General features: G+C 44.4%; 1 protein-coding gene across 2 annotated transcripts in view; it reads right to left on the reverse strand.

Annotated features, from left to right (window-relative positions):
* DLGAP4 (DLG associated protein 4) overlaps positions 1-27740 on the reverse strand; it is a 342220-nt gene that overhangs the window by 42014 nt on the left and 272466 nt on the right. For both annotated transcript variants that reach the window (XR_013263487.1, XM_077459068.1), the window contains exons 7-9: positions 14641-14993; positions 8837-8925; positions 6045-6418 (exon numbers count right to left, since the gene is read on the reverse strand). Coding sequence is in view for 1 of the 2 variants with exons in the window: in XM_077459068.1 (XP_077315194.1) it covers positions 6045-6418; positions 8837-8925; positions 14641-14993 (816 nt within the window). In the remaining variant the exon portion in view is untranslated. The remainder of the gene's footprint in view (positions 1-6044; positions 6419-8836; positions 8926-14640; positions 14994-27740) is intronic.

Here is a 27740-nt window from a genome sequence, read left to right on the forward strand (position 1 = left end):
CAAGTATTCTTTAAAATAGCTGCAGATCTAAAAATAAAAAAATACTGAAAAATGACAACTGAAATTACACCGACATGTAAAGTTTAGATGAGATGTTAGAGACCTTAAAATAAAACGATCTTGCAGACTTCATTTAACCAGTTAAGGACCACCCTATATCAGATTTACCGCTACAGGACGGCCCTCCAGCGCAGAATCACATATAGATACGCAATTCTGCACTTCCGCCTAGGGGGAGAGCACGCCGGTGGGCCACTTCTGCTGTGACTACTCACAGCAGTGCTGGTGCCAAGGCACTGAATGTCTGCCGCCACCACCTGCTGATCGTCAGGCATCTGCCTATGTAAGCAAGGCAGACCTCTGTTCTGACGGGGGTGGGGGGGGGAGATGGAGTTTGTGTCCCTGCAAAGCAGTGAATAAAATCCATCACCCGGAGGGCTTTCACACTGGAGCGGTGAGCTGGCAGGACGGTTAAAAAAAAGTCCTCCTATCAGCATCTTTGGTGCGGCGTATTCACCGCTCCTACCCATTGAAATCAATGGGGCAGTGTGGCTATACTATCGGCCGCTGCAGGGGAGCTTTGTGGGAGGTTTTAACCCCTGCTAGCGCACAAATAGCGCTGCTAAAACGAAGGTAAAGCGGCGCTAAAAATAGCGCCGCTTTACCGCCGACACCCGCACCTCCCCAGTGTGAAAGGGGCCTAAAGCAGCAGGTCAGAAAGTAATTGGTTGCTTTTACATGCGTTTCCTACAGAACAACGGCCTCCAGAAGTTTTACCAAAAAACTTATTTCTCAGCACTACACTAATTCGGTACAAAACAGAATGACGAATGTGTAGCACAGGATGGACCAGTTGGTGAATAATTTAGCCAGTTTATTTTTGTTTCTAGTCATTTGTAATAGCCCAGAACATTGTGTCGCATTCTATAAATAATGACAAGCAGAATACAAAAAAAGGGTGGTTACCAATTTGGTGTCCATTAGTTACTGTAATTGCTTTTCTTTATTGTTGGGAATGTGTATGGATTTTAGATTAGCAATAAAAAGATGATCGCAACAAAAGAGGGTGCGATTAACCAGCTGTGGACAGTACACACCCAATATAGAAAAAAAAGAAAAATCTTCATCAAAGCACACATTTTGTATAGTACACCCCGTTCTTCTACCCCATTTCCACTTCCCCCGCATCTGTTGTAAATCCCCCACCATCATAAATGATGGCTAGGAGGGGCTGTGTAAATGCAATTGTTATAATAGCTGCTGCTGTAAAATTTGAAATAAACTAAGGGTCGCTGGTTTGAATCCCAACCACGACACTACCTGCCTGGAGTTTGCATGTTCTCCCTGTGCCTGGGTGGGTTTCCTCCGGGTACTCCGGTTTCCTCCCACAATCCAAAGACATGCAGGTAGGTTAATTATTGGCTTCTGTCCAAGAATTGGCCCTAGTATATGAATGGGGATCTTGGATTGTGGGCTCCTTGAGGGTAGGGACTGATGTGAGTGTGCGATGTACAGGGATAGGGACAATTATAGACACTCACTCAGGTTGAACTGGATGGACTGGTGTCTTTATTCAACCTTACTAAGTAAAGACAAACTGTGTTTATAAACCCCATACAGAGGTGAGATGGACAAGGTAATATTTTTGTAATTTATTGCATTCAATTTGTTTCACATAACTGCAGATCAAAGTTATGAACTTCAATCTCCATATGATGTCAGGTAAAGCAACCTGACAAGTTAAAAACCAAAAACATTTTTTAGTTTATGTTAGTAATTAAATTAAATAACCCTTAGTTTACACTAATCAGCCCAAAATGACCCCTTAAAGAGGAAGTAAACCATACCAAAGTTTATTTTTATTTTTTTAAAACCCTGCAAAGTAAAGACATAATGTGCTTGTATATGTCACATACTAGCACATTATGAAACACTTACCTTAGAATGAAGCCCTGCACCACCGCGCTGTGAGCTCCGACAGACGCTTCCATCTTTACCCGGTCTTCCTTTCAGCTTTGAGTCCTCTGGTCATCTGACTGGCTGCGCCGTGATGACGTCCCTTCCGCGCATGCGCATAGGATTCACTGACTGTGGCACCAAGCTTGGAAAGGGACGGCACAGGTATACCGTCCCTTCACATCACATGAGCCATTGACATGAAGTGTGAATCTCTCCTAAACAGTGAAGGTTTCGGAGATATTCATAGTAGCTACAGGTAAGCCTGATTTTAGGCTTATGCCCTGTACACACGATCGGATTTTGCGACAACAAAACCGTGGATTTTTTTTCCGATGGATGTTGGCTCAAACTTGTCTTGTATACACACGGTCACACAAATGTCGGGCAAAAATTCCAAACATGGGAACGTGATGACGTACAAGACGTATGATGAGCCGAGAGGAATAAAAGTTCAATAGCCAGTGCGGCTCGTTCTGCTCAATTCCGAGCATGCGTGAACATTTGTGCGATGCACACGATCGGACTTTCCGACAAGTTTTGTTGGCGGAAAATTTCAGAACCTGCTCTCAAACATTTGTGGGCGTAAATTCCTACAGAAAAATGTTTGATGGGGCATACACAGGGTCAGACTTTGACAACAAGCTCACATCCAACATTTGTTGTCAGAAAATCCGATCGTGTGTACGGGGCATAAGGCTTACTGTACATGGGATGTTTTTACAACCTCTCCTGAACTGACAGATAGTAACTCACATTTTAAATGTCTGCGTTTCCACTTTTACATGACGCGTTTGCATTTTAAAAAATTATATTTTTCTTCAAAATAGCCAAAAATGAAAAAGATGCCTGTAAACGAAACGCGGCTAAACGCGAGTTACCACATTTAGAAGCGCTTGGTGCTTGAAATGCCTCTAAACGAAGCGTATGAACTCATTTTTTTGCTTTCCAAAAAAGGCCTCTAAACTCAACTGCCTAGAAACGCCTATAAACGAACATGTGTACATGCACCGATAACAGAGGAGAGTTCAGAAGCAGTTGAAATAAACGCCCAACTGCTCCTAAACGTCCGTTTACCAGCAGGAGTGTCAGGCCCCTTCCACACTGAGGCGGTTTTCAGGCACTACAGCGCTAAAAATAGCGCCTGAAAAAAACAAACAAAAAAAAACCAGCCCCTTTTACACTGGAGCGGTGTGCTAGCAGGACTGTGAAAAAAGTCCTGCTAGTCGCATCTTTGGAGTGGTGAAGGAGCGGTGTATTCACCGCTCCTACCCATTGAAATCAATGGGGCAGCGCGGCTATACGTGGCGCTTTGAGGGCGGTTTCAACCCTTTTTAGTCCGCTAGCGGGGGTTAAAACCGCCCCGCTAGTGGCCAAATGCAGCCGCTAAAACAATGGTAAATTGGCACTAAAAATAACGCCGCTTTACTGCCAACGCCCGCACCGCCCCAGTGTGAAAGGGGCCTCAGGCTTCATGTACATGAGACGTTTTTACAACCTCTCGTGAACGATTTAACTTAACAGATCGTAATCGTTTTTTTTTTTTTTTAAAGGGCCATAAACAAAAAACGGCTATAAACGAAACACGGCTAAACATGGTAACCCGTGTTTAGCCGTGTTTCGTTTATAGCCGTTTTTCGTTTATGGCCCTTTAAAAAAAAAAAAAAAAAATCTTTTTTTTTTTTAAACGCGTTTGGCGTCTGAAACCTGGAAATCTTCGACGTCTGAACCCATTTTTTTGCTTTCCAAGAAACGCTGTTAAAACGCAACTGCCTAAAAAAATGGCAATAAACGAGACTGTGTACATGGTCACATAGGATAACATTGAATGAGTTCAGGGACAGTTGAAAAAAGCGCCTTACTGCCTCTGAACGTACGTTTACATGGGGCCTAAATGAGGCCTTACCTGTAGGTACAAGTGTAAAGAATGGGTTTACATCCACTTTAACTATTATTTTCTTGCCAATTTTATTCTTCAATTTTTCTAACCATTAATATTTATACTTTTTTCCCCATCTTTTTATTTAACAAAGCTAACAAATTTGTAAAAAAAAAAAAAAAAAAAAAATATATATTTTTTTATTTTTAAATAACTTTACAATGCATTGTTCCAGAATCATAATTTGTGTGCAATTTTAAAATGGGACACATATAGACTAACATTTATTTTTTTAAACTTCTGCTATGGGCCTGCTTTTCAGCAATAACGTTGTAATTACTTAACATATATAATTTGCGTGCTTGTCCTTTTGGAAAATGTTGCATGAACCGTTGTGATGAGCTCTCAAAAGATTAGATCAGATTATCATACGATTGCTCTGAAAGCGATTTAGGTCACCGGTTTTTTGATCGTGTGTAAAAAAAATAAATAAAATAAAAATAATAATAATAATAATTAAAAATAAAAAAATCTATATATTGTTAAATTCCAAGGAAAATCTGGTCTTGCTAAGGAATGCTATAACAAAGGCACTTTCCTTGTCCCTATGTAACTGAATGTTGGCTATTCATTCCAATATACCAGAGATATGCAATTAGCGGACCTCCAGCTGTTGCAGAACTACAAATCCCATGAGGCATAGCAAGAATCTGACAGCCAGCATGACACCCAAAGGCAGAGGCATGATGGGACTTGTAGTTTTGCAACAGCTGGAGGTCCGCTAATTGCAGATCCCTGCAATATACCAACCATACAGTTCTACGACTTTCCCTTTACTTGCAGCCATGGCATATGTTTTTATCAGCAATTTCTTGCTCATTTATGTGGCTCGCTGCCTTTACCAGAACTCTGCACAGATCCTGAAGTCGGCATCTTGGTGGTGGAGGACAAGTTTTCACGTTTTCTGAATCCCACAATGCTTTTCTCCATATGCATTCTATCCAGAGCCAGCAACGCTGCCACAGGATAGACGAGGGAGAAAAGAAGGTAGAAGGGGGGTGATTATTCTTATGCCCCATACACACGGTCGGACATTCCAACCACAAAATTTGTTGGATTTTTTCAGACGGATTTTGGCCAAAACTTGTGTTGCATACACACGGTCGCACAAAGTTGTCGGAAAATCCGATCGTTCTGAACGAAATGGCGTCAAACACGTACGTTGGGACTATAAACAGGCCAGTAGCCAATAGCTTTTGTCTCTTAGTTTATTCTGAGCATGCATTGCACTTTGTCCGTCAAAATTGTCTACACACGATTGGATTTTGTTGTCGGAAAATTTTAGATCCTGCTCTCAAACGTTGTGCGTCAGAAAATCAGACGGAAAAAGTCAGATGGAGCTCACACACGGTTGGATTTTCTGACAACATGATCTGATTGCACATTTTCTGTCGGAAAATCCGACTGTGTGTATGGGGCATTAGACGTTTAGATGCTTAAAGTGAATTTCCACCTTTGCAGAAAATCTGAGATAAATGTCTACTTTCCATTTTTGTAATCCCACAAATGAGTTTTGGGTTATGCATGGCACCAAAATGGACTGAAATAGCAATTGTGGGTGGGAGTTGACCATGCAGATATTGGAATCCCCAAATCAATGAAAAACAAAATTTAACAAAATTTTGGATCATGCTTCTTTTCCCCCATTCCCTGTCCCGGTGTTCTGCCTAATAGAGTCCGGCCATCCATATGTGTCCGCTCCGTACTGCGCATGCGCAGTACAGAGCAGACGAAGCTTCGGAAAATCTCCGAAGCTGAACGGCGCCTGCGCCGTGAGTGGAGGAGGTAGCCCCACTATCCAAGTGGACATAGGGTTTAGAATTTTAGAGGGCCCCTCGCGGGCGAGCTTCGCTCGCCACGCTTCGGGCTCGGCCTCGCTGCGCTCGGCTCTTTTTTATTCTAACTCTATGTCCACTTGGATAGTGGGGATAGAACCTGGACTCACGGCGCAGGCGCCGTTCGTCCTCGGCAATTTTCGGAATCTGTGCTCCTGTGTACTGCGCATGCGCAGTACGCAGAGGACAGCATCTGATGGAGGACCCTATTTGACAAGACACCGGCAAACCCCAGGTGAAGAATTCCAAACAGCGTTGGTTCCATTGTGCTGGAGGACAATGACCTGCACATGATCAGATGGAATTGTACATACCTTCTTCACAAAGGTTGTTGTCACCAGTCTCCTTCTGCATCTGTTTGCACCAGCCCTCAAGTCTTTCTGTCTCAGCCTGCAAGAGCTTCAGGAACCAATGTCCATCCCTGCGGCAAGCTCCTGTCTGGGCTGGCTCTGAAGAAGGGGGGGAGGCTGCAGAGTCCAGCCAGGGGTCAGGAGGAGGAAGGGCAGATGCCTCCATTTCCCCACCATCTCCATAGGAGAGGTTCTTTTTAGGAAGGGGAACTGGAGGGCCTGGTGTAGGCTGGCGGGGTGGCGGGCAGTCCGGAACACTCTTGTCAGACGAATTGCTGGGCTCCTGGGTGTCAGAGTCCGTTTCTTGCTTGGATGTCATGCTGCTGGAGCGGCTATTCCTGTTCAGGAGATAGAAATAAGATATGAGTGTCTGCAGAGGGAGGAATTTATAATAATAACCAACAGCACTATCCAAAACGGCTCATTAAAAAAGGAAGAACTCCTACAAGATAGAATGGATAGAAAGCCCACAATAGTGTCTGGGACCTACGGCATCTCTAGGAGGATCCACCTTGAACCAGTACATAGGCCACTATGGACACCTCTCCTATTCTTTCTCTGATCTGTGTTGCTTATGTTTTATTTTTTAACAAGGTACCCTAGACAGAAAAAGACAAGCATTTAATCATTGCAATGCGGTTGTAGCCCCACTGAAAAAGGTAGTGTTATAATTTCCCCAGAGTTCAGTCTAAAAATGTATCTACTGCGGCCTAAAAGTGCCCAAATGAAACAAAAGTTCTAGCGATAGGCTTCGTAAAGAGGATGTACGTTTTTACGAAACATGTCGGGCTGTTTGTGCCGATACCACCACGCTTAGAATATTCCCTAGCACGGGTGTATATTTGTTCTTAATTTTAACCGTTTTTTTATGCATATTTTTTATTTGTTAGAATCGGACCTATTCGGTCATACCTTTGGTCTGTTGTGTATTTATTTTATTTTAATAAATCTGCCGACTGCTTAACGGTACGTTCACGATCGGAGTCCTCTTTTGTTTTTCCCCCTCCCCTTGCTCGTGGCCGGGTGGCCCGAGCGTTTTGTGTTTCACTGCAGGTTTGCGTATTGAAAAACCTCGGTATCTGACGGTTCATTGGGGAGCTTTAGATAACTCCAGGTATCCAGAGTGATCGGACGGCCACCTTGCCTTTTTCTACGGTGACCGAGAGGAGAAGCAGGACGTACGACGGTTTCCAGAACTTTTCGATCTAGGCTGGTAACCTTCTCGAATGATCCGCCCGGATTCACGTCCCCAGTAGTGTATCGGAACGGAATACACACAAAAGAACCCTAACGCTAACGACTCCGCTGGTTTGAAGTCCACCCATTGCGGTAAGAGTCAAACCATTTTCAGATCTGGATGTGATAGTGGGAAAGTCAGGAAGGTTTCACCGAATTCGTAAAAAGGACCGATTTTCCTGTTCGTTGTTTCTTTGGAACTAAGATTTTTTTGATTACAAGGACTCCCTTTTTCTTGATTGAATTTTCACATGATGTTTTTTTGATTCATTTGTATTTTTTATGTAATTCATAGAGTTTTTTTACTCTTTTTACCTTGAGTTTTCACATATATTTAGTGCAACTTTATGTATAACTTTTTCATACATATACACATACATATATACACATACATATATACACATACATATTACATAATAAAAAAAGAAATAAAAATGCCCCAACCCCCTTGCAAAGATGAACACACATGTAGGTTGTGCACGCATATGTAAATGGTGATCGCACCACACATATTAGGGATCACCAGGCCTGCTGTGTAACTTTAAATGGGTTACCCATAAAGTCTTTTAAAGTGCTGCCTATGGAGTTTGTTTTTGTTTTGTTTTTTAACTACAGTAATTTGTCATCATTCCATGAGTGTGCATAATTTTTAAGCAAGACGTGTTTGGTATCTATTTTAAACATTTTTTATATTTACCAAAAAACTGGGCATCATATTGTGTTTACTAAAATTCATTTGGGCTGGGTTCACATTGCAGACGGATCGGGTGCGTCCCTGTTCTCAGTTTCAGGGACGAATCCGGCCCGAATTTGGACCTGAAACAGAGCCAAAGACGCACAGGACCTGTGCAATCCGCTCCGCAGCAATGTGAATTGGCTTCATTGAGAGCTGGTCACAATCTCCTGTCATGCGAATTGGACACGGAAAAAAGCCACATCCAATTCACACTAGTGTGTAATTTTTCCATAAAAAATTGTGTTTGAAAGACCACTGAGCAAAAATCAAAAACAAAACAAAAAAAAAAAAAAAAAACAACACACACCATTTTATTCTCCAGGGTCTATAAGCAAAAAAACTAAAACAATGGAATAATGTTTGGGGGTTCCAAGTAATTTTTTTAGAAAAAAATTTAGCATGTATGTGAGAAATGTCAGAATTGGGCTGAGTGGCAAGTAGCTGCAAAGCACCTGATCCCAGCGCGGTTTTAAAGTGGTTAAGATCTTTTCACCCTTTGAAGACTCATTTGTAGATCATCCACAAATCCCGAGTAAATCACATACCATATAGCCGCTGTCTGTTAACTTGTGTTACAGAGTCATTAGGCTCAATTCGCAAAGCTTTCAACACAAAGATAAGGATCTTTATTTTAGCCATGTGTCTGTAGTTTTTAAAGCTCATCAGTCTAAGCTGAAAATAACTGTCACTCTTTACAAAATAAAGCCCCTTATCCTGGAGTGTTAGATTTGTGAATAAAGGCCATTTTGTGCAATCATTCCATGGTCCTATAAATGAGACTTACCTCCACTCCTCTTCCACCTGGACCCCAATGGACTGAAATCTGGCAGGAGGGGGTGGCTCAGGGATAGGCACTGGTTGTATACTATCCACCTGATGTAAAGAAAATTGCACTGAGCAGGGTATATACAAACACAGAATGTACTACTAATAACAAACATTCTACAAGTATAACAATTCCAAGCCCTAATCTCAAGTATAATTTTAAGTATAGAGGGGATATATGGGTAGGCTAGTCTAAGCCCCTGTACACACGGTCGGAGAATCTGTCGGAATGTGTCTTATCGGACCGTGTTGTCGGATAATCCGACTGTGTGTGGTATGCATCGGACTGATTCCGTTGGAATATCCGTCGGACCCAATTTTCCAACATGTTGGAAATATTTCCCGACCAACTGGGCTGATCGGACATACTCCGATCATGTGTAGAGAATTTTGATCGGACCAAGTGCCACGCATGCTCAGATCAAATTCCTACATCAAAGCTATTGGCTACTAGCCTGAATGTAGTCCCATCGTAACGAAATTACGTCATCCCGTTCTGAAAGATCGATTTTTTCGCCAACTTTGTCCAACCGTGTGTATGCAACAGTTTCTGACAAGATCCGACGGACAAAATCCGATGGACAAAATCCGACGGATTTGGTTGTGGAAATCTCCGACCGCGTGTACAGGGGCTTAGACCTGGTTCACACACTGGTGTGATGCTGGAAACCCTGTGATTCAGTGCCGGTTCCTGCATCGCACACTGCTTCACACTGACATCAGTGATAATCGCTGGGGGTGTCAATGTAAAGTTAATGACGCCCCCCAGATCGGTTCGCAGATTGCTGTGCGAATTGTCGAAGGGTGCAGGAATCGGATCGCATAGGTATGAACACCCATGCGACCCGATTCCAGTGCAGACAAAAAAAAACCGTGTCCTGCACTATTTTGATACAAATGTGATGCGATTTCAGCCACACAGTTTGTATGGCTGAATTAGCATTGCAGACTTCACATATGATCTGCACAGCAATGCGGTGCGAATCTCATGCGATGTCTGTAATCACACAAGCCTTAAACAATACATCATTGCAATGATCATTAAAAGTTACATACAATACACCTAAAATAAATGCAAGGCATACTACACTGCTCCACAATGAAGTGTATGCACTTTTGTAGTATCTAGTCACTACATGTACTGTAAGACCCCTTTCACACTGGGGCGGTTTTCAGGTACTTTAGAGCTGGAAATAGCCTCTGCTAAGCGCCTGAAAACCGCCTCCCATTCATTCATGTGTGACTCTTCACACTGGGGCGGTGCGTTTGCGGGACGTTGTGAAAAGTCCTGCAAGCAGCCTCTTTGGGGCGGTATGGGAGTGCCGCATGTAGCGCTCCCAAAACGCCCCTGCCCATTGGAATGCCTGAAAAGCTCTTCAGAAGAGCCGCAACATGGGAGTTTTTAACCCCTTCTTTGCTAGTGGTCGAAAAGTGACGCTTAACCATCAATTAAGCGCTAATCCGGTAGGGGGTGAAAGGGGTCCAAGTATTTCTCAGATAAAAAATCTGTTGGCTGTATGGCTTCAATCGTTTGGCTGCTCAATTGACCAGGCCATCTTTTGCAATACGGCACTGCGTCGCTTTAACTGACAATTGCGCGGTTGCGCATAACTGTACCCAAAACAGAATTGACGTCCTTTTTTCCCCTCCGTTGTGTTGCCCGCTGTCTGGCATCTGTTATATAGCCATGGGATTTAGCTATCCGATGACATCACCCAGAGAGCATGCCCTTGTGACATCACAGGGGGCGGGCTCTCCAGGTGACATCATCTCGTTGCTATAGAACCGATGCCAGACAGCAGACGACTACACAACGGAGGAAGACAGCAACAGAAGAACAGCGGCTTTTTAATTTTTTTAGCTGGTAACCAGCGACAAGGAAGAAGATGGCGGTGGGAGAAAAGGCACTGGGAGAGATGGCAGCGGGAAGATACGGTGGTGGAGAGGACGGCACTGAGAGAAGACAGAGCTATTAATAAAAGGAATTGTCAAAAAACAGTTCTTGTTTTTTTTTTTCCCACATTTCACTGCCTTTTTTGTGAATGGGTAGGGGTAATATGTAAGGTATGTGGCCTGATATGGTTCAGAAGAGGGGCACTCGCCTGTCCCCTCCCTTTCCTGACCTGCCAGGCTGCATGCGCGGGTTTAGTATGGATTTTGGGGGGACCCCGTGCCATTCTTTTTTCGGCGTGTGGGGGGTTTCCTTCGAATACATACTAGACCCAAAAGGGCCTGATAAAAGTGGCATGGGGTTCCCCCCCAGGTCCTTTTTTTTTTTTATATTCAGCTGGCAACCCCGCTGACAGCTGATGACTCATCAGTTGCTAAGGAAGCGGCGGACGGATTTCTGGCCCCCTCCTTAGCAACCAGCTATATATAGTGTTTGAAGTTCAGTTCAGTCACTTTTTTTTGTAAAAAACAGATGTCAGCGGATATGAAAACAGATGTAAAAAGTGGCTGGGGCTCCCGTGTGCATGCACGGGAATGACATCATTGCAGCCTCGGCCATTCATATAATTGGAGCCTGCAAACCTGGATGAAAGATAAGGTGAAGATGGAAGTGCTGGGGAGCCGTGACGGCCCAGGGCTGGAGGCCTCTGTGTGCAGGCAAGTCTGTCATAATGTGCTAGTATGTGGTGCATACCGCTTTAACCCTGGTTTGGGGAGAGCACATGGCTGTTTGTTTCTTTTGATCTCAGAGGTAAAGGAAAAAAGCGCAGAAGATATGGTTTAAAAAAATAAATGTTTCAGCTTTTGGATCTTTACTAACATAGTGGTTTAATGAACAAAGAGGACTTAGACAATATCAGAAAAAGCTTAAACAGAAAGAGACATTTCTTTTTGCATGTGTTGTGTACATTATCTCACAAAAGGGAGTACATTTTTCTTGCATTTTTGTAAATATTTTATCACATCTTCATGTGACAACACTGAAGAAATGACACTTTGCTACAATGTACAGTAGTGGGTATACAGCTTGTATTAACAGTGTAAATTTGCTGTCCCCTCAAAATAACTCAACACACAGCCATTAATGTCTAAACCGTTGGCAACAAAAGTGAGTACACCCCTAAGTGAAAATGTCCAAATTGGGCACAATTAGCCATTTTCCCTCCCCGGGGTCATGTGACCTGTTAGTGTTACAAGGTCTCAGGTGTGAATGGGGAGCAGGTGTGTTAAATTTGGTGTTATCGCTCTCACTCTCTCATACTGATCACTGGAGGCTCAACATGGCACCGCATGGCAAAGAAATCTGAGGATCTGAAAAAAAGTATTGCTGCTCTACAAAAAGATGGCCTAGGCTATAATAAGATTGCAAAGACCCTGAAACTGAACTGCAGCACATTGGCCAAGACCATACAGTGATTTAACAGGACAGGTTCCACTCAGAACAGGCCTAGCCATGGTCGAACAAAGAAGTTAAGTGCATGTGCTCAGCGTCATATCCAGAGGGTGTCTTTAGGAAATAGACGTATGAGTGCTGCCAGCATTGCTGCAGAGGTTGAAGGGGTGGGGGAGTCAGCCTGTTAGAGCTCAGACCATACGCCGCACACTGCATCAAATTGGTCTGCATGGCTGTCATCCCAGAAGGAGGCATCTTCTAAAGAAAGCCTGCAGTTTCCTGAAGTCAAGGAGACTAAGGACATGGATTACTGGAACCATGTCCTGTGGTCTGATGAGACCAAGATAAACGTATTTGTTTCAGATGGTGCCAAGCGTGTGTGGCGGCAACCAGGTGAGGAGTACAAAGAATCCCAAAGGTGGGAGTGTCATGGTCTGGGGCTGCATGAGTGCTGCCGGCACTGGGGAGCTACAGTTCATTGAGGGAACCATGAATGCCAACAAGTAACGTGACATACTGAAGCAGAGCATGATCCCCTCCCTTCAAAGACTGGGCCACAGGGTAATATTCCAACATAACGACCCAAAACACACCTCCAAGTTGACCACTGCCTTGCTAAAGAAGCAGAGGGTAAAGGTGATGGACCGGCCAAGCATGTCTCCAGACCTAAACCCTATTGAGCATCTGTGGGGCATCCTCAAATGGAAGGTGGAGGAGCGCAAGGTCTCTAACATCCACCAGCTCTGTGATGTGGTCATGGAGAAGTGGAAGAGGACTCCAGTGACAACCTGTTAAGCTCTGGTGAACTCTATGCCCAAGTGGGTTAAGGCAGTGCTGGAAAATAATGGCGGCCACACAAAATATTGACACTTTGGGCCAAATTTGGACATTTTCACTTAGGGGTGTACTGACTTTTGTTGCCAGCAGTTTAGACATTAATGGCTGTGTGTTGAGTTATTTTGAGGGGACAGCAAGTTTACACTGTTATACAAGCTGCACACTCACTACTTTACATTGTAGAAAAGTGTAATTTCTTCAGTGTTGTCACATGAAAAGATATAAATAATATATTTACAAAAACGTGAGGGGTGTACTCACATTTGTGAGATACTGTGTATGAAAAAGGCACTTTGTGATGTTCCACATATAATTTTAATCACATAACAGGTTTAGAAAATTGTTCTCCAAGCCTGAAAACTGCATCATGGCTGAAAGGCACGTGCCCCCTTATTTCCTGGAGAAAGCACAGGGAAGGACAGTAACAAGTCTCTTTAGCTCTGGTTCACATTGGTGCGTTTCGAAATGCGATTTGACATGTCTAATCGCATGTCAAATCGTCGGCAATCGCTCAGTCCTAATCGGTGCGACGCTGCATTTGTGGCTCCGCACCGATTTCAAAAAGTAGTTTCTGTACTACTACTTTTCGTGATTTCGGGGTGCGATTTCCATTGACATCTGTGCAGAAATCTGCACAAATGTCTGTGACATCCCTGCCGAAATCGGGACGGACATGCGAGAGTGAAATCGGCTTCATTCCCGCAGCTCAGCGTGAACTTGGGCTTATACAAATCAGAATATTACAGAACCGCATCACTGCTATCCCCAAGAGCAAAAAAAGCTCCTTGCCATCTACCAAACCTGAAATATGAGATTTAGATGGCGCAACCCTGTATGTATGTAAACCCTAAAGGTCCCTTTCACAGGGGCAGATCGATCGGGTCCTTCTGTCACTTTTTAGGGTGAACCTGATCAGACTGTCCATTGTCCTCTATTGCGGATGTAAAAGGGACATGTGTCCATCTATACCTGCTGACAGCCAATCTGATTCGATATAAATAGATGGATGTTTACATCCGACAGCCCATAGAGGAGGGCGGGCCGTGTCTGGGTCCGCTCTGAATAAGCAGAGCAGACACGGACCAGCCATCCGCCTGGACAGATTCCATATTGAGCAAGCGGACTCCTGGCGAAGTCCACCCCATGTGGAAGAAGAAAAATTTTTGTTTTAGGGTTCAGACATACTCAAAGAAACACTGAAATAATTCCTGGAAATGGACATCGGAACGGCAGTTGGAAACAATCCAGTGACTCTGCAGGCATCTTAAGACTTGTTAGCAAACAATAGTTCAAGCGAAGAATGCATTGTCTCACAAGCATGGCCCTCGTCTGAAGAACTGGCTAACAATACTAAAGGAAAGATCTAAAATGTGGGGCGCAAAATAGTTTTTATCACAAAAATAAAATTTATATATATATATTATTATATATATATATATATATATATATATATATATATATATATATGACAACATAATGAAGCATCAACATTTCTAACATCAGATTACAAATGATCAATATTAAAATACCAGAAATTCTAGAAGTATTTTTTTTTTCCGTAAGGTAATGCATCATTTTCTCACCTGAATTCCAATGGAGGATAGCTTGCGTTTTGGGAGGGGGTCTGGGGCACGAGGCTCTTCTCTGACAATTTTTACGGCTGCATTTTTTGGGGGGACTTCAGGAGGGATTTGCCGGATGGGGGTCGGGGGGCCAATACGGGTTACACTGGGTGCCCGGGTACTCTCAAGACTCTCTGTGGAGGTGCTGAGCCCCGACTGGCTGTTGCCTTCACTCTGCCCCTCCTGTGCATCCAGGTAAGAGTCCTGGGCAGACTCTGTACTACTTTGTACAGTCACAGATATAAAGGGTTTGGAGGTGGTGCGAGGGGGCACAGGTGGGGGTGTCTTCTTGTAACCCACCAGACAAGAGGAGCCTGTGGAAAGAAAAGAACAAGAAGAGTTAATGTGGGCAGTAATCAGAGACTACAACACTCCAATACAGCGGTGTAGTTCAAAACACACCGACGACCTCTCCTAGAAATTCTGGGACAACTGTAGCAAATAAGTAACCAACTCTCCAGTCCTACATTTGACCATGAAACAAACATACTACTCTAGAGGTTATACCTGTAGAGAGCACCTATTTCAGTCGACAAAGGACTCTATCTGAATATGGTGTGGATTTATACAAATTTATTTTAATAAGTTCTCATGGACGCATTAGACAAAGTATGAATAGGAGACCTTTTCCTGCCAATGTACACTTGTACCGATTTGCGGTTCACCTTCTATTTAACCCCTTCCCACCCAGTCCCTGGTGACCCCTTTAACTGGGCTATTACCCCTGGGTGGTCGAAAGGTCTCCCAGATCATGTGACTGCTGTGATTGGCAGTCACAGGGATTGGAAGCTCTCTTTGACAGCTCAGTCTCTGTGCTGGGAGCTCACAGTGAGCCCGTTCTCAGCACAGAAACATCTGCCACCCATGGACACCCATATGTATGGCCTACCCTCTTTGCCACTGAAAACCTGCATTACATGGATGGCAAAAAGTTAAAATGAACTGCACCTGAAAGATATAGGTCTTTGTTAGTAACATGAAGACACAGAAATTCATGAAGGGATAAAAGTGCCTTCTCCAGAAGATCCACTCTTGTAGATGTAGAGGTCTACTTCACACCTTCCTGCTTTGATGAGGTTTGTATATTCTATGGGGCCAAAATCACGGTGGAATCGCACCATAGTAGTACAGGAACATTTTCCAAAAACGCTCTGTGCCGCATGGATGTGAACGGGCACCCTTGAAAACAATTTTATGTGCTTGGGTGTAACCAATTTTTTTACAATTAATTTTTTTTACCTACCCCCCATCACAAAGGGGACAAAAAGTCCCGTATGTGATGATTTTTTTTGTTTTTTTTTTTGTTGTGAAAGCAAAAAACGGAGGATAAGTATTCTTCTATTATACTGCAAAGTCCAAAATCCACCAAGGCTCCAATGTAGTGTCTGGGATGTCGGGATGCCTACGAAGTTGGAGACCAGGCCTCCTCTGGTTTATGGGTTCGCAACATAAATTTATAACAGTATAAAGCCTGCAAGCGACATAGGAAATTATATACACTAAACCTCATCTGTTTTACTGCCAGTGCTGTCACTCCCAATATGAAATGTTTATGATGATTTTTTTTTGGCGACGGGTTCTCTTTAATGAGACACGCTGGGTCTTTTAGACCCTGTATTTCTACCCTGTGCTCTACTAAATATAATGCAATGCAGATTCTTTCCCGGCCACGGTGGCCAGGAAAACTGCCCATGGGGACACGGAAGTCACGTCATACACGTCACTTTCGGGTCAGGAACAAGATGGACACACGTCTGCTATTCCCCCCCCCCCCTCCCCCATGCTGGTCCTGGGCTCGCATATGGGAAAGCGGAGCCTGGAATACATAGCACTGGGCACGCATGGGGGTGTGCACTTTATCTGCATGTGTGGAAGCAATCGGGCAGAGGTGGGGCCACCCATATGCTTCCCCCCGATAAGCGAGTGCTGCTGTTTGCTCGCAGAAGGGATAAATGTAGAAAAAAAAAAATAATAATAATAAAGAAATAAAAAATACCTGCCCGGAACTGCATGTCTCGAGAGTCAGGTGATACAAATTGTGCATTCCTGCAACAGTGAATGGGCTGACAAAAGCCCAGGCACAAGGATGCAATTCTATTCACCATGGCAACATGGGATTCGTCAAGCCCTGCACTAGTGTATGCCCAGCCTAACTCCAGTGGCCATTGGCTTGTACAGTCATACGTAAACAACAACAGAAGAATGGAGTCAATACTATAAAAATGTAGTTTGTTAGTACATCTGATGGAAAATCTGTTTCTATGACTTGGCCTGTAGTTTAGGTTCACATCTGTGCATTTTTATAGTGCGTTTGCAAATTTGCAGAAAAGCACTACAATCCATTTACCATTGCTTCCTATGGGTCTTGTTCACAGCTATGCAATCTCCTCCAGGGCTTTTTGGAAAAAGGTGCAAGGACCCCCCCCCCCCTTTATACATGCAGCACGGTGCATTTTTGGTTCCACCAAAGTAAATGGAACTGCATCAAAAATGCACATTTTTCATGCTTTTGCACTTTCCACCTACAAAACAAAACAAAAACCCCCAGCATGAAAAACGCACTGCAAGATGTTAACCTAGCCTAAATGAATAGCACAGCTTTTCAAACTTCCCAAAAAACGAAATGGCCGCTTAGAACTTCAGTTTTACATTGAAATCCCTAGACTGCGTTCCAACGACAGACACAGAAAAGTCCGAGACATACATGGATTAAGGTTTGTAAAGCACTCGGCATACCTAGACATGAGTGCAATAAAGGCAGTTTTAATATCCCTATAAGGTTCAGAGCAGGAAGAAGCCAAGTCCCTCTATGAATGATGACACATGCGGGAGAGGAGACTATACACTTCGTGGAAAAACTGAAGCATGCAGCAGGGGAAAAGACTGTACGGGTGGAAGATTTGGATTCCTGCAATTACTTTTCGGAATGCCACACTGACTTGAAGAATGTGCGCGCACCAGTCACACGCCGCAGCTAAACGTATAATTACACAAGCGTAGGCAATAATCAAAACAGACAGCAAGCTATACAGCTAGTGACAATGTCATACAACATACCAAAGTGTGTGCATAGCAGACACATAGTATTACATTCCGCATAGTGCACATATGCAGACACCCAGCACAGACACTTTCAGGGATTAGTGTCTGACTCTGTATCCTGATTGCTTCCCTTGATGTCTGACCTACATTTCCTTCTCTCGTCAGTCGGTGACATATCCAGGCCTACTGATTCAGCTCACAGCAACAACACCACTCCACTTCAATGTGTGCTAAAAAAAAACATCACAGTCTGAGATGCTGGCTCAAGCACAATGAATATACTAGAACATGATCACAAGAAGAGAAATCAGGCCTGGTCTTGGGCAGCAAACCATACACGGAGGCCGCCATTACTCATCTTCTGAAAATGCAAGTCCTTTGGCTTTCTCCATAGATGCCAACTGTCCTAGATTTGCTGGGACAGTCCCGCATCTAGAGGCTTTGTTCCGATGAAGCTGGGTCCCAGGTTGCATTCCGAGATCAAAGCATCAGCCTTATTTGTGTTATTAACCCTTTCATGACTAAGCCTATTTTTGGCATTTGATGTTTACAAGTTAAAATCCATATTTTTTGCTAGAAAATTACTTGGAACCCCCAAACATACACACACACACACACACACACACACACACACACACACACACACACACACACACACACACATATATTTTTTTTTAGCAGAGACTCTAGAGAATAAAACGGCGATTGTTGCAATATTTTATGTCACACGGTATTTGCGCAGCGGTGTTTTAAACGCAACTTTTTGGGAAAAGGGACACTTTCATGAATTAAAAAAAAAATGAAACAGTAAAATTAGCCCAATTTCTTTGCATAATGTGAAAGATAATGTTACACCGAGTAAATAGATACCAAACATGTCACACTTTATAATTGCACGCACTCGTGGAATGACGACAAACTACGGTACCTAAAAATCTCAATAGGCGACGCTTAAATTTTTTTTACGGTTACCAGGTTAGAGTCACAGAGGAGGTCTAGTGCTAGAATTATTGCTCTCGCTCTGACGATTACGGCAATACCTCACATGTGTGGTTTGAACACCGTTTACATATGCGGGCGCGACTTCCGTATGCATTTTCTTTGCTTCGCGAGCTCGCGGGGACGGCGGGCGCTTTAAAAAAAAAAATTTATTTTTAAATTAATAAATTTGCTTTTTAAAAAAAAATAAAAACATTTTGATCACTTTTATTGCTGTCCCAAGGAATGTAAACATCCCTTGTGACAGTAATAGGTGGTGACAGGTACTCTTTATGGAGGGATCCCTCCTTTACACTTCAATGTATTCAGATCACCAAAAACGGCGATTCTGAATACTGTATATTTTTTTAAAACCGGCGCCATTGGCAGCCGAGTAAACAGGAAGTGACGTCATGATGTCGCTTCCGTGTTTACTATTAGGAGACTAAAATGAAGCAGCTTACGGCTTCATTCCAGTCCCTCCCTAGCCGCTGGAAGCGGGAGCACCGGTAAGAGTGGCGGGGGGGGGGGGGGTGTCCCCTCCCGCTCCTCTGACATAACAGCCGAGCGGCTTTTAGCTTCATCGGTTGTTATGGCTGGATAGCCGATCGCCCGCTGTAAAAATCGGTACCGGGATGATGCCTGCAGGTGCGGGCATCATCCCGGTATAACCCCCGGAAGCCGAGTACGCACATCTGCGTACGCTCGGCGGGAAGGGGTTAAAGCGGAGTTCCACCCTAAAGTGGAACTTCCGCTCATCAGAACCCCCCCCCCCCCTCCAGTGTCACATTTGGCACCAGACAGGTATTTGCACCCACTTCCGGGCATAGACTCCCACGTGAGTCTATGCCTCTTCCTGTCCCGCTGCGCTGAGTGCTGGGAAACACACGGGTCCCAGAGACAGCACGGACCATTCCCATTGCGCTGCGAGACTTGCCCATGTGCAGTAGGGAACCAGGAAGTGAAGCCGCAATTCTTCACTTCCTGATTCCCTCACCGAGAATGGCGGCGGCAGCAGCCGAGAGCCCGAACGATCGATCGGCCTCGGCTGCCGACATCGCTGGACCCCAGGAAAGGGAAGTGTCCATTTATTAAAAGTCAGCAGCTGTAGTATTTGTAGCTGCTGGCTTTTAATAATTTTTTTTCGGGTGGACTCCCTCTTTAACCACTTCAGTCCCGGAAGGATTTACCCTCTTCCTGACCAGAGCACTTTTTGCGATACGGAACTGCGTCGCTTTAACTGACAGTTGTGCAGTCGTGCGACTTTGCACCCAAACAAATTGATGTCTTTTTTTGGTGGTATTTGATCACCTCTGCAGTTTTTATTATTTGCGCTATAAAACAAAAAAAGCACCACAATTTTGAAAAAATAAATAAAAATATTATATATAAATAAAATACACACACACAAACATATAAAATTAGATTATCTATAAACACACATACATACACTCTCAATTTAGGCCAATATGTATTCTTCTACATATTTTTAGTAAAAAAAATCAATAAAAAACAAAACAAAAAAATCACAATAAAAGGTATATTGATTGGTTTGCGCAAAAGTTATAGCGTCTACAAAATAGGGGATATTTTATGGCATTTTTATTATTATTTAGTATTGGTAAATGGAGGCGATCTGTGATTTTTATTGTGACTGCGACATTATGGCAGACACATCAGACACTTTTGACACTATTTTGGGACCACTGTCATTTATACAGCTATCATGACACTGGCAGGGAAGGAGTTAAACACTAGGGGGCGATCAAGGGGTTACCTGTGTCCTAGGGAGTGATTCTAACTGTAGGGGGGATTGTCCCACTAGAACATGACAGAGATCACCAGTAGATCTCTGTCATGTTGCTAGGCAGAACAGGGAAATGCACGTTTGCATCTCCCAGTTCTGCCGCTCCGCGATACGATTGCGGGCCCCCGTTGGACATCGAGTCTGTGGGACCCGCGGGCATGCTCACAATGCCGCAATTTAAAGGGGGCTGTACCTGTACACCCATTTGCCCAGCCGTGCCATTTTGTCGATGTATATCGTCATGCGCTGGTCGGCATGTGGTTAAACATACGCGTTGCAGGTTTTAATCACTTGCCGCCAGCTAACAGTACATTTATTGCTAGTAGGCGGCACAGCAATGTACTGGTACGTCACAGTGTACTCGTGATTGGACACAGCATGTGTTTATCAGCAGGTTGATTTTGGCTGTATACCTGCTGATTTGCTGTGGCCAATTTACACACACACACACACACACACACACACACACACACACACACACACACACACACACACACACACACACACACACACACACACACACACCAGAGATTTGGCTATTTATTCTGGCTGAAAACAACTCTGAGTTCAAGGAGATTATCACTGTATTAGTGTCACTAGCAACGTTGGTGTCAGTTGGGCCCCATTCACACCTGTAGCTTGAAGCTACAAACCCTGGAGGGGGAAAAAAAAATAAAAATCTATTCTCTATGGAGATAGTTCACATCTCCACTCCAAAATGCCTGAAGCTCAAACAAGTTCTGGAACTTTTTCCAGAAAGTTTTGGGCGTTTTTGTGCTTTTTACATTAGTGACCTTTTGACCTGCACAACAAAATAAATAAATAAAAAAAAAAAAAAAAAAAAAAAAAAATCGCATAACTTTCTGCCTGCAAACGCTATGCTCAGGTGTGAATGGGGCCTTAATGTCCCTCCCAGCCAGTGTCAGTTAGCGCCAGATTGTCTACCACAATATCAGCCCCACTAGAAGTCACTGGTCACTGCCATTACTAGTATAATTTCTATAGCTGGGTAAATTCCAGAATATACGCCACAGTTTGCAGACCAAATAACTTTCACACAAACTAATTAATATACACTTATTAGAATTTTTTTTAAACAAAGCCATGTAGCAGAATAAATTTTGGCCTATATGAATGTTGAAAGTTGATTTTATGTTATAACAGAAAGTAGAAAATATTGTTTTTTCCTAAATTGTCGGTCTTTTTTTGTTAATAATAAAAAAGTAAATGCAGTGGTGATCAAATACCACCAAAAGAAAGCTCTATTTCTGTGACAAAAGTATATAAATTTAATTTGGTTACAGTGTTGCATGACCGAGCAATTGCCAGTTAACCACTTAAAGACCGCCCACCGCATATACACTGCGGCAGGGCGGCTCTATTGCGCGAAACAACGTACGTGCATGCTGTTTCATGCACTAGATACTGTGGGCACGCGCTGCATGGCGGGAGAGCCAATTTGCGGGTGCGATGTCCGCCGGCCACCCACGATCACTCCACAGAGAGGCAGATCCCTGTTCTGACAGGGAAGTACACAGAGATATTCAGTTCCTAGTAATCACAGCGATCTCTGTGTTCTTCCTGTCACTCTATCCCCCCCCCCCCCCCCCAGTTAGAAAACACTAGCAGGGAACACAGGTAACCCTTTGATTGCCCTTGATGTTAACCCCTTCCCTGCCAGTGTCATTTATACAGTAATCATTGCATTTTTTTATTTTATTTTTTAGCACGGATCACTGTTTTCGTGTCACTGGTCCCCAAAAAGTGGCAGATTTGTCCGCCGCAACGTTACAGTCCCGCTAAAAATCGCTGATCACCACCATTACCAGTAAAAATAAAAAAACAAACAAAAAATCCCTAAATCTATGCCATATTTTGTAGAAGCTATAACTTTTGCACAAACCAATCAATATACACTTATTGGGATTTTTTTTACCAAAAATATGTAGGAGAATACATATTGGCTTTAATTGGTGAGGACATGTGTTTTTTTATTTATTTTGGATATGTAAAAAAATTGCTTTTTTTTTTTGTTTATAGCGCAAAAAATAAAAACCACAGGAGGTGATTGAATACCAAAGAGAAAGATCTATTTGTGGGGAAAAAAAATGTTATTTTGGTACAGCGTCACACGACCGCACAATTGTCAGTTAAAATAACGCATTACTCACAGGAGAACGGATGTTCCTCAATCGCCTCCTGCCTAATGGATGGGCCAATTTTCAACAGTCCCAGGCTCCCTGGAGCTACAGGAGAGCCCAGAACCACATGGGCCTACCCTTTTCACTAGTGAAAAAGGAAGCTTGTTTTAACCACTTGAAGTCCAGAATGTTTTAAAATGACCCAAGGATGTTAAGTGGTTAGAAAAAAAGTATATTCAAGTGTCCTCTTGAGGCCCCTTTCACTTGTGCGACTTGTCCTGCAACTTGAGACTGCAGTCACATGAAAAGTCGTGTCCGGCTTTCATGCAAGTTGAGGTCTATAGCTTTTGTGGCAAAATCGCAGTAAAATCGCGCCACTTTTAAGTTGTGGCAGAGTAAAAGGGGCTTAACTCAAAAAAGCACGTCATCAGGTGTCAGTAGTCTCTCCTGGTTTATGCAGCCAGTCCCATGATGATTTTCCAAGGCGTGTGTACATCAGAGGGCTGGCTGCAAGGCCCCCAAAAAGAGCTGCCTATTGGTGATGTATGTAAAGTAGAGGTCAGCGTGGGACCCTGAGGGTAACCCAGCAAACAGGATAAAAAGGAGATTAAAAATGTGATTTTAATCAAATTTTTACCTCAAAATAAAACGATTGTAGCCTACTTTTATGACAATCAAGTCTACACAGCAATGTTTTACAAGGCTGCAGAAATCTGAAACGTAGACTTATTTTGAAACCCTGATTGATACTTTCTATTAATATGGTGTATATTAATGCAGAGTATATTAATATCAAGGCAAAGTTTTTGCCTTTAGTCCCCCAATCCATCACTCTCCAGGAAATGGCCGCCAGGCCTCAGATGATGGTTTCATAGCAACGGCTCCATTTCCACGGTGTTGCCGTGGCGACACTCAGCTAAGCGTTGTCCTCTTCACTCCTTTGTTATTATGGCAACAAAGCTAGGCCCGAGCCTACACAGGGCATCAAGTTAACGACCAAAAGCCTCTTTTGAACTAAAATCAAAACATGAAATGGCAATTACTTGAGTTAATACAAACCAGGCAGGTGCAGGAGCGGGCCCGTCAATGACTGCACTGCCCAGACACTTTGGCAAGCGTTCTGTTGCCTTCTGGGCTACGTACGGCACACTAAGCGTTTCTGTCAACAAAACGCAGTCAGACTAGTGGTAAATGCTTAACAGACTGAGGCTTGTGGCTTTAGAAAAATAATTTAGATGTCTGTTTTCACTCGGGTTTAAAAGGAAGGTCAGTCAAGGGTCATTTGGCCTGTTTGGGACAACCATAGACTTATTATTGACTCCGAGCCAAGTGCTTAAATTGCTGGCAAAACAGGTGGGAAAAGTATTTTTTCTCACAGTAGCTGCAATGTACCACTAAGACTGGCCAATATTGACAGGCCTGGGGACTTCTGGCGATCCTTAAACCTGCTCCCATTGCTACCAGGCTCACCCAGTAAAATGCCAGGTGAAGTCTGACTAAAAAAAGAAGGTCACCTGCAGCACAGATATTTTCCAGTTAGGCCTCATGCACACGAAACGCAGTTAAAACGCGTGTTCAGATGCAGTTGGACACTTTTTTCAACTGCCCCTGAACTCATTCAATGTTATCCTATGTGTCCATGCACACAGTCTAGTTTTTTGCCGTTTTTATGCAGTTGCGTTTAACCTCGTTTTTCCAGAAGCAAAAAAATGGGTTCAGACGCAAAAAATTCCACGATTCAGGCGCAAAACGCGGCTAAACGCTGCACCCGCGTTTAGCTGCATTTGGGTTTATAAGCGTTTTTAAAGGAACCCAATTTTTTGGACCTGAAAACTCAGAAATATGATCTGAGAATGACATTTTGTGACCTGATTTTGGGGGCCCATATCTTGGGGCCACTTATTGCCAGGAACCCCAAATTCGGTATGCAGACAACGTGGAACTAGCACTACAACATATCCAAATTTGAGGTTCCTATCACCAAGTGACCCTGAGATAGGGGGCCCCAAAGTTGGGTCGCAAAATTTCATGCACTTTTCTGCATCAGAGAATGACATTTTGTAACCCGACTTGTCGGGGTAGGTACGCAGCTGCACATACATGTTGGTGAAATATCCAACGGACATTCGCTGTCCCATCAACGGATGGGTCCAATATCGACAAGCTCTGACTCTGGACCTCTCACGAAATTTGCAACGACGTTGCTGTCTCATCAAGAGCAACATCAGGAGCATTTCCTGACATATATTTAATATGGGATCCATTTCAAAATATATACCATAGAAAGAGAGGCAAATGCAAGTGTACAACTGCTCTCTATGCTGCTGCTGCTCACTCTGATCAAAATAGCAGAAATAGTTAAAAAAAAACATGCTTTGAGAGCTTGGGGAGGGTCTACATGATGTTATCTTTATAAACGCTTATAAACGCAAACGCGTCTAAAGCTTTTTTTGAGCAGAGTTTTCACCTGCGTCTCGTGTGCATGAGGCCTAAGCTGGAAGATTTGGTGGTCAGTAACATTACTGCCCTTCTAGGGCGGGCATCGCTAAATATCATATCACATTCCCCCCACCCCATTGGGGATTGTGATATGCAGGGGGGACTGAGGACACTAATGTAAAAAACGGAGCTGAGATCCAAGAGTAGGGGGCTGTGACGTGAAGGATCTGAGCATCGCACAAACATGTGATTTACACCTCTGCCAGAAGAAAAATTTCTGACCGAACCTCCATGACTTCAATACCAAATGGGAATCATCTGTTGCTTGGATGTGGCCATGTATGCCTATCCATATAAAGAAAAATAAGCCTGGCATATCCAGTTGCTGAGCGCTGCATGCCGGCACAATGGCACGGCAGGTGTACGCCGCGCAAGCGTGCCCGTGGACTCGATGTCTGCCGGTGGCCCGCGACTGAGGCGAGGAGAGGCAGAACGGGGGAAATGCCTATGTAAACAAGGCATCTCCCTGTTCTGCCTAGTGACATGACAGATCTTCTGCTCCCTTTCATCGGGAACAAAGATCTATGTCATGTTCTAGTGAGCTCACCCCCCCTACAGTTAGAACACACAATTACCCCTTGATCGCCCCCCTAGTGTTAACCCTTCCCTGCCAATGACATTTATACAATAATCAGTGGCTATTTTTAGCTCTGATCACTGTATAAATGTCAATGGTCCCAGGGTCTAATCTGTCCGCCGCAATGTCGCGAATATTCTCAAAAGGGGGCTCTGTAGAACAGAAAACACCAGATTCAAGTCCCACAGTGGCAAAGGGGACCGCACCGGTAGAGTTACATGTTGAACCCCCGAATGAAGGTATGCACCAGGGAATGCAAAGCCAGGGGACGTTGAAAGAAAACAGCCAAAGCTGACACCTGGCCCTTGATAGTGCTCAAGACCAAATTCTTTGTTGAAGGAAAGTCAAAATCCGAGCCACCGAAAAGGAACGCGGATGAACACCCACCGACTTACACCAAGAAACATACGCTTTCCACATCCGATGATATCTTCCTGGAAGTAGACTTCTTAGCTTTGAGTAGTGTCTGAATCACCGACGCATATAACCCTCTATCCTTCAGCACCTGGCTTTCAACAGCCAGGCTGTTAAAGCAGGGTGGAAGATCGGCCCTTGGGATAACAGATCCTCTCTGAGAGGCAGCCAGCAGGGGGTGTCTGTGACCAGGTGGACCAGGACCGACGAGTCCAGTCCGGGGCCACTAGAATGACCGATCCTGCATAACAGCCGCGGCAGAAGCTCGAGAGGAGGAAAGGCGTATATCAGACGATACTGGCCCCCATGGGCCACCAGAGCTTCCGCGGCGTCCGCCAGAGGATCTTCAAACCTAGCTACAAACCGCTGCCCCTTTCTGTTGATCCAGGATGTCAACAGATCTACCTGTGGAATGCCCCAGTGCAGGCAAATCTGTTGAAACACATTCTGATGAAGGGACCACTCCCCTTGGTCCAACACCTGTCAACTAAGGTAAGCCGCCACCAGTTGTCCACCCCTGGAATGTGGATGGTGGAGATGGCCGGGATGGAGCGCTTTGCCCACCGAAGAATGCTGGCTACTTCCAGGCCTGCTATCACACTCCTTGTTCCTCCCTGGTGGTTGACATAGGCCACTGCATTGTCTGACCTGATCAGTACTGGGAGCCCCTCAAGTTGATCCGTCCAATGAGCCAGACAGGAGTCTGATCACCCGGCATTCCAAGATCTTGATAGGTAGCCTGGAATCCTCCAACCTCCAGCGACCCTGAGCAGAGCTCAGGCCCAGGACTCCTCCCCACCCGAACAGACTGGCATCAGTGGTGACCATTGTCCAGTACAGAGGGAGAAAGGATTTTCCCTGCCGAAGAGCCGGGGAACGAAGCCACCAGATCAGGGACCCCTTGGTTTCTTGGCTCAGCCAAATCTGATTGTCCAGAGATCCTGGCAATGCCAGAACCGGGGACCAACACTTTTGTGAAGACCCGAGGAGCGGAGGCAAGACCAAGGGGTAATGCCACAAACTGGTAATGCTCCTCTCCCATAGCAAAGCAGAGGAATTGCTGGTGTCGTGCACAAATCGGAATGTGCAGGCAGGCATCCTTGATGTCGATGGAGGCAAGAAAGACCTCCTGATGAAGGGATGCCACCACCGACTCCATTCTGAACTTCCGAACCCACACAAAGTGGTTCAGGGCCTTGAGGTCCAGAATTGGACGTACCAGACCCTCTTTTTTGGGGACCGTAAACAAATCTGAATAAAAGCCCTGGAAACTCTGACACCGGAACTGGGACAATCACCCCCTGAAGCAACAGGTCTTGTACTGCACCCCAGAGGGCTAACAAGTTGTCCGGAGACAGACGCAGATTGGAAGGAAAAAAAAATCTGCTTGGAGGGCAAGTCTGGAACTCGATCTTGTAACCAGACAGAATAATTTCATGGACCCACATGTCGTTTATCAGAGAGGTCCATGAGCCCTAAAACCAGCAAAGACGTCCCCCCCACACGGGATGTGGGTGAGTGTGCCCCTTTATGCCAAAGGGTCCTTACCTGGGGGCATGGAGAAATCCGCTCTGGGTATGCCTGACCAGGGTCGCTTGGAACC

Source organism: Lithobates pipiens, unplaced genomic scaffold, assembly GCF_037356315.1.
Source record: "Lithobates pipiens isolate NorthernLeopardFrog02 unplaced genomic scaffold, aLitPip1_a1.2 Scaffold_28, whole genome shotgun sequence".
Lineage (NCBI taxonomy): Eukaryota > Metazoa > Chordata > Amphibia > Anura > Ranidae > Lithobates > Lithobates pipiens.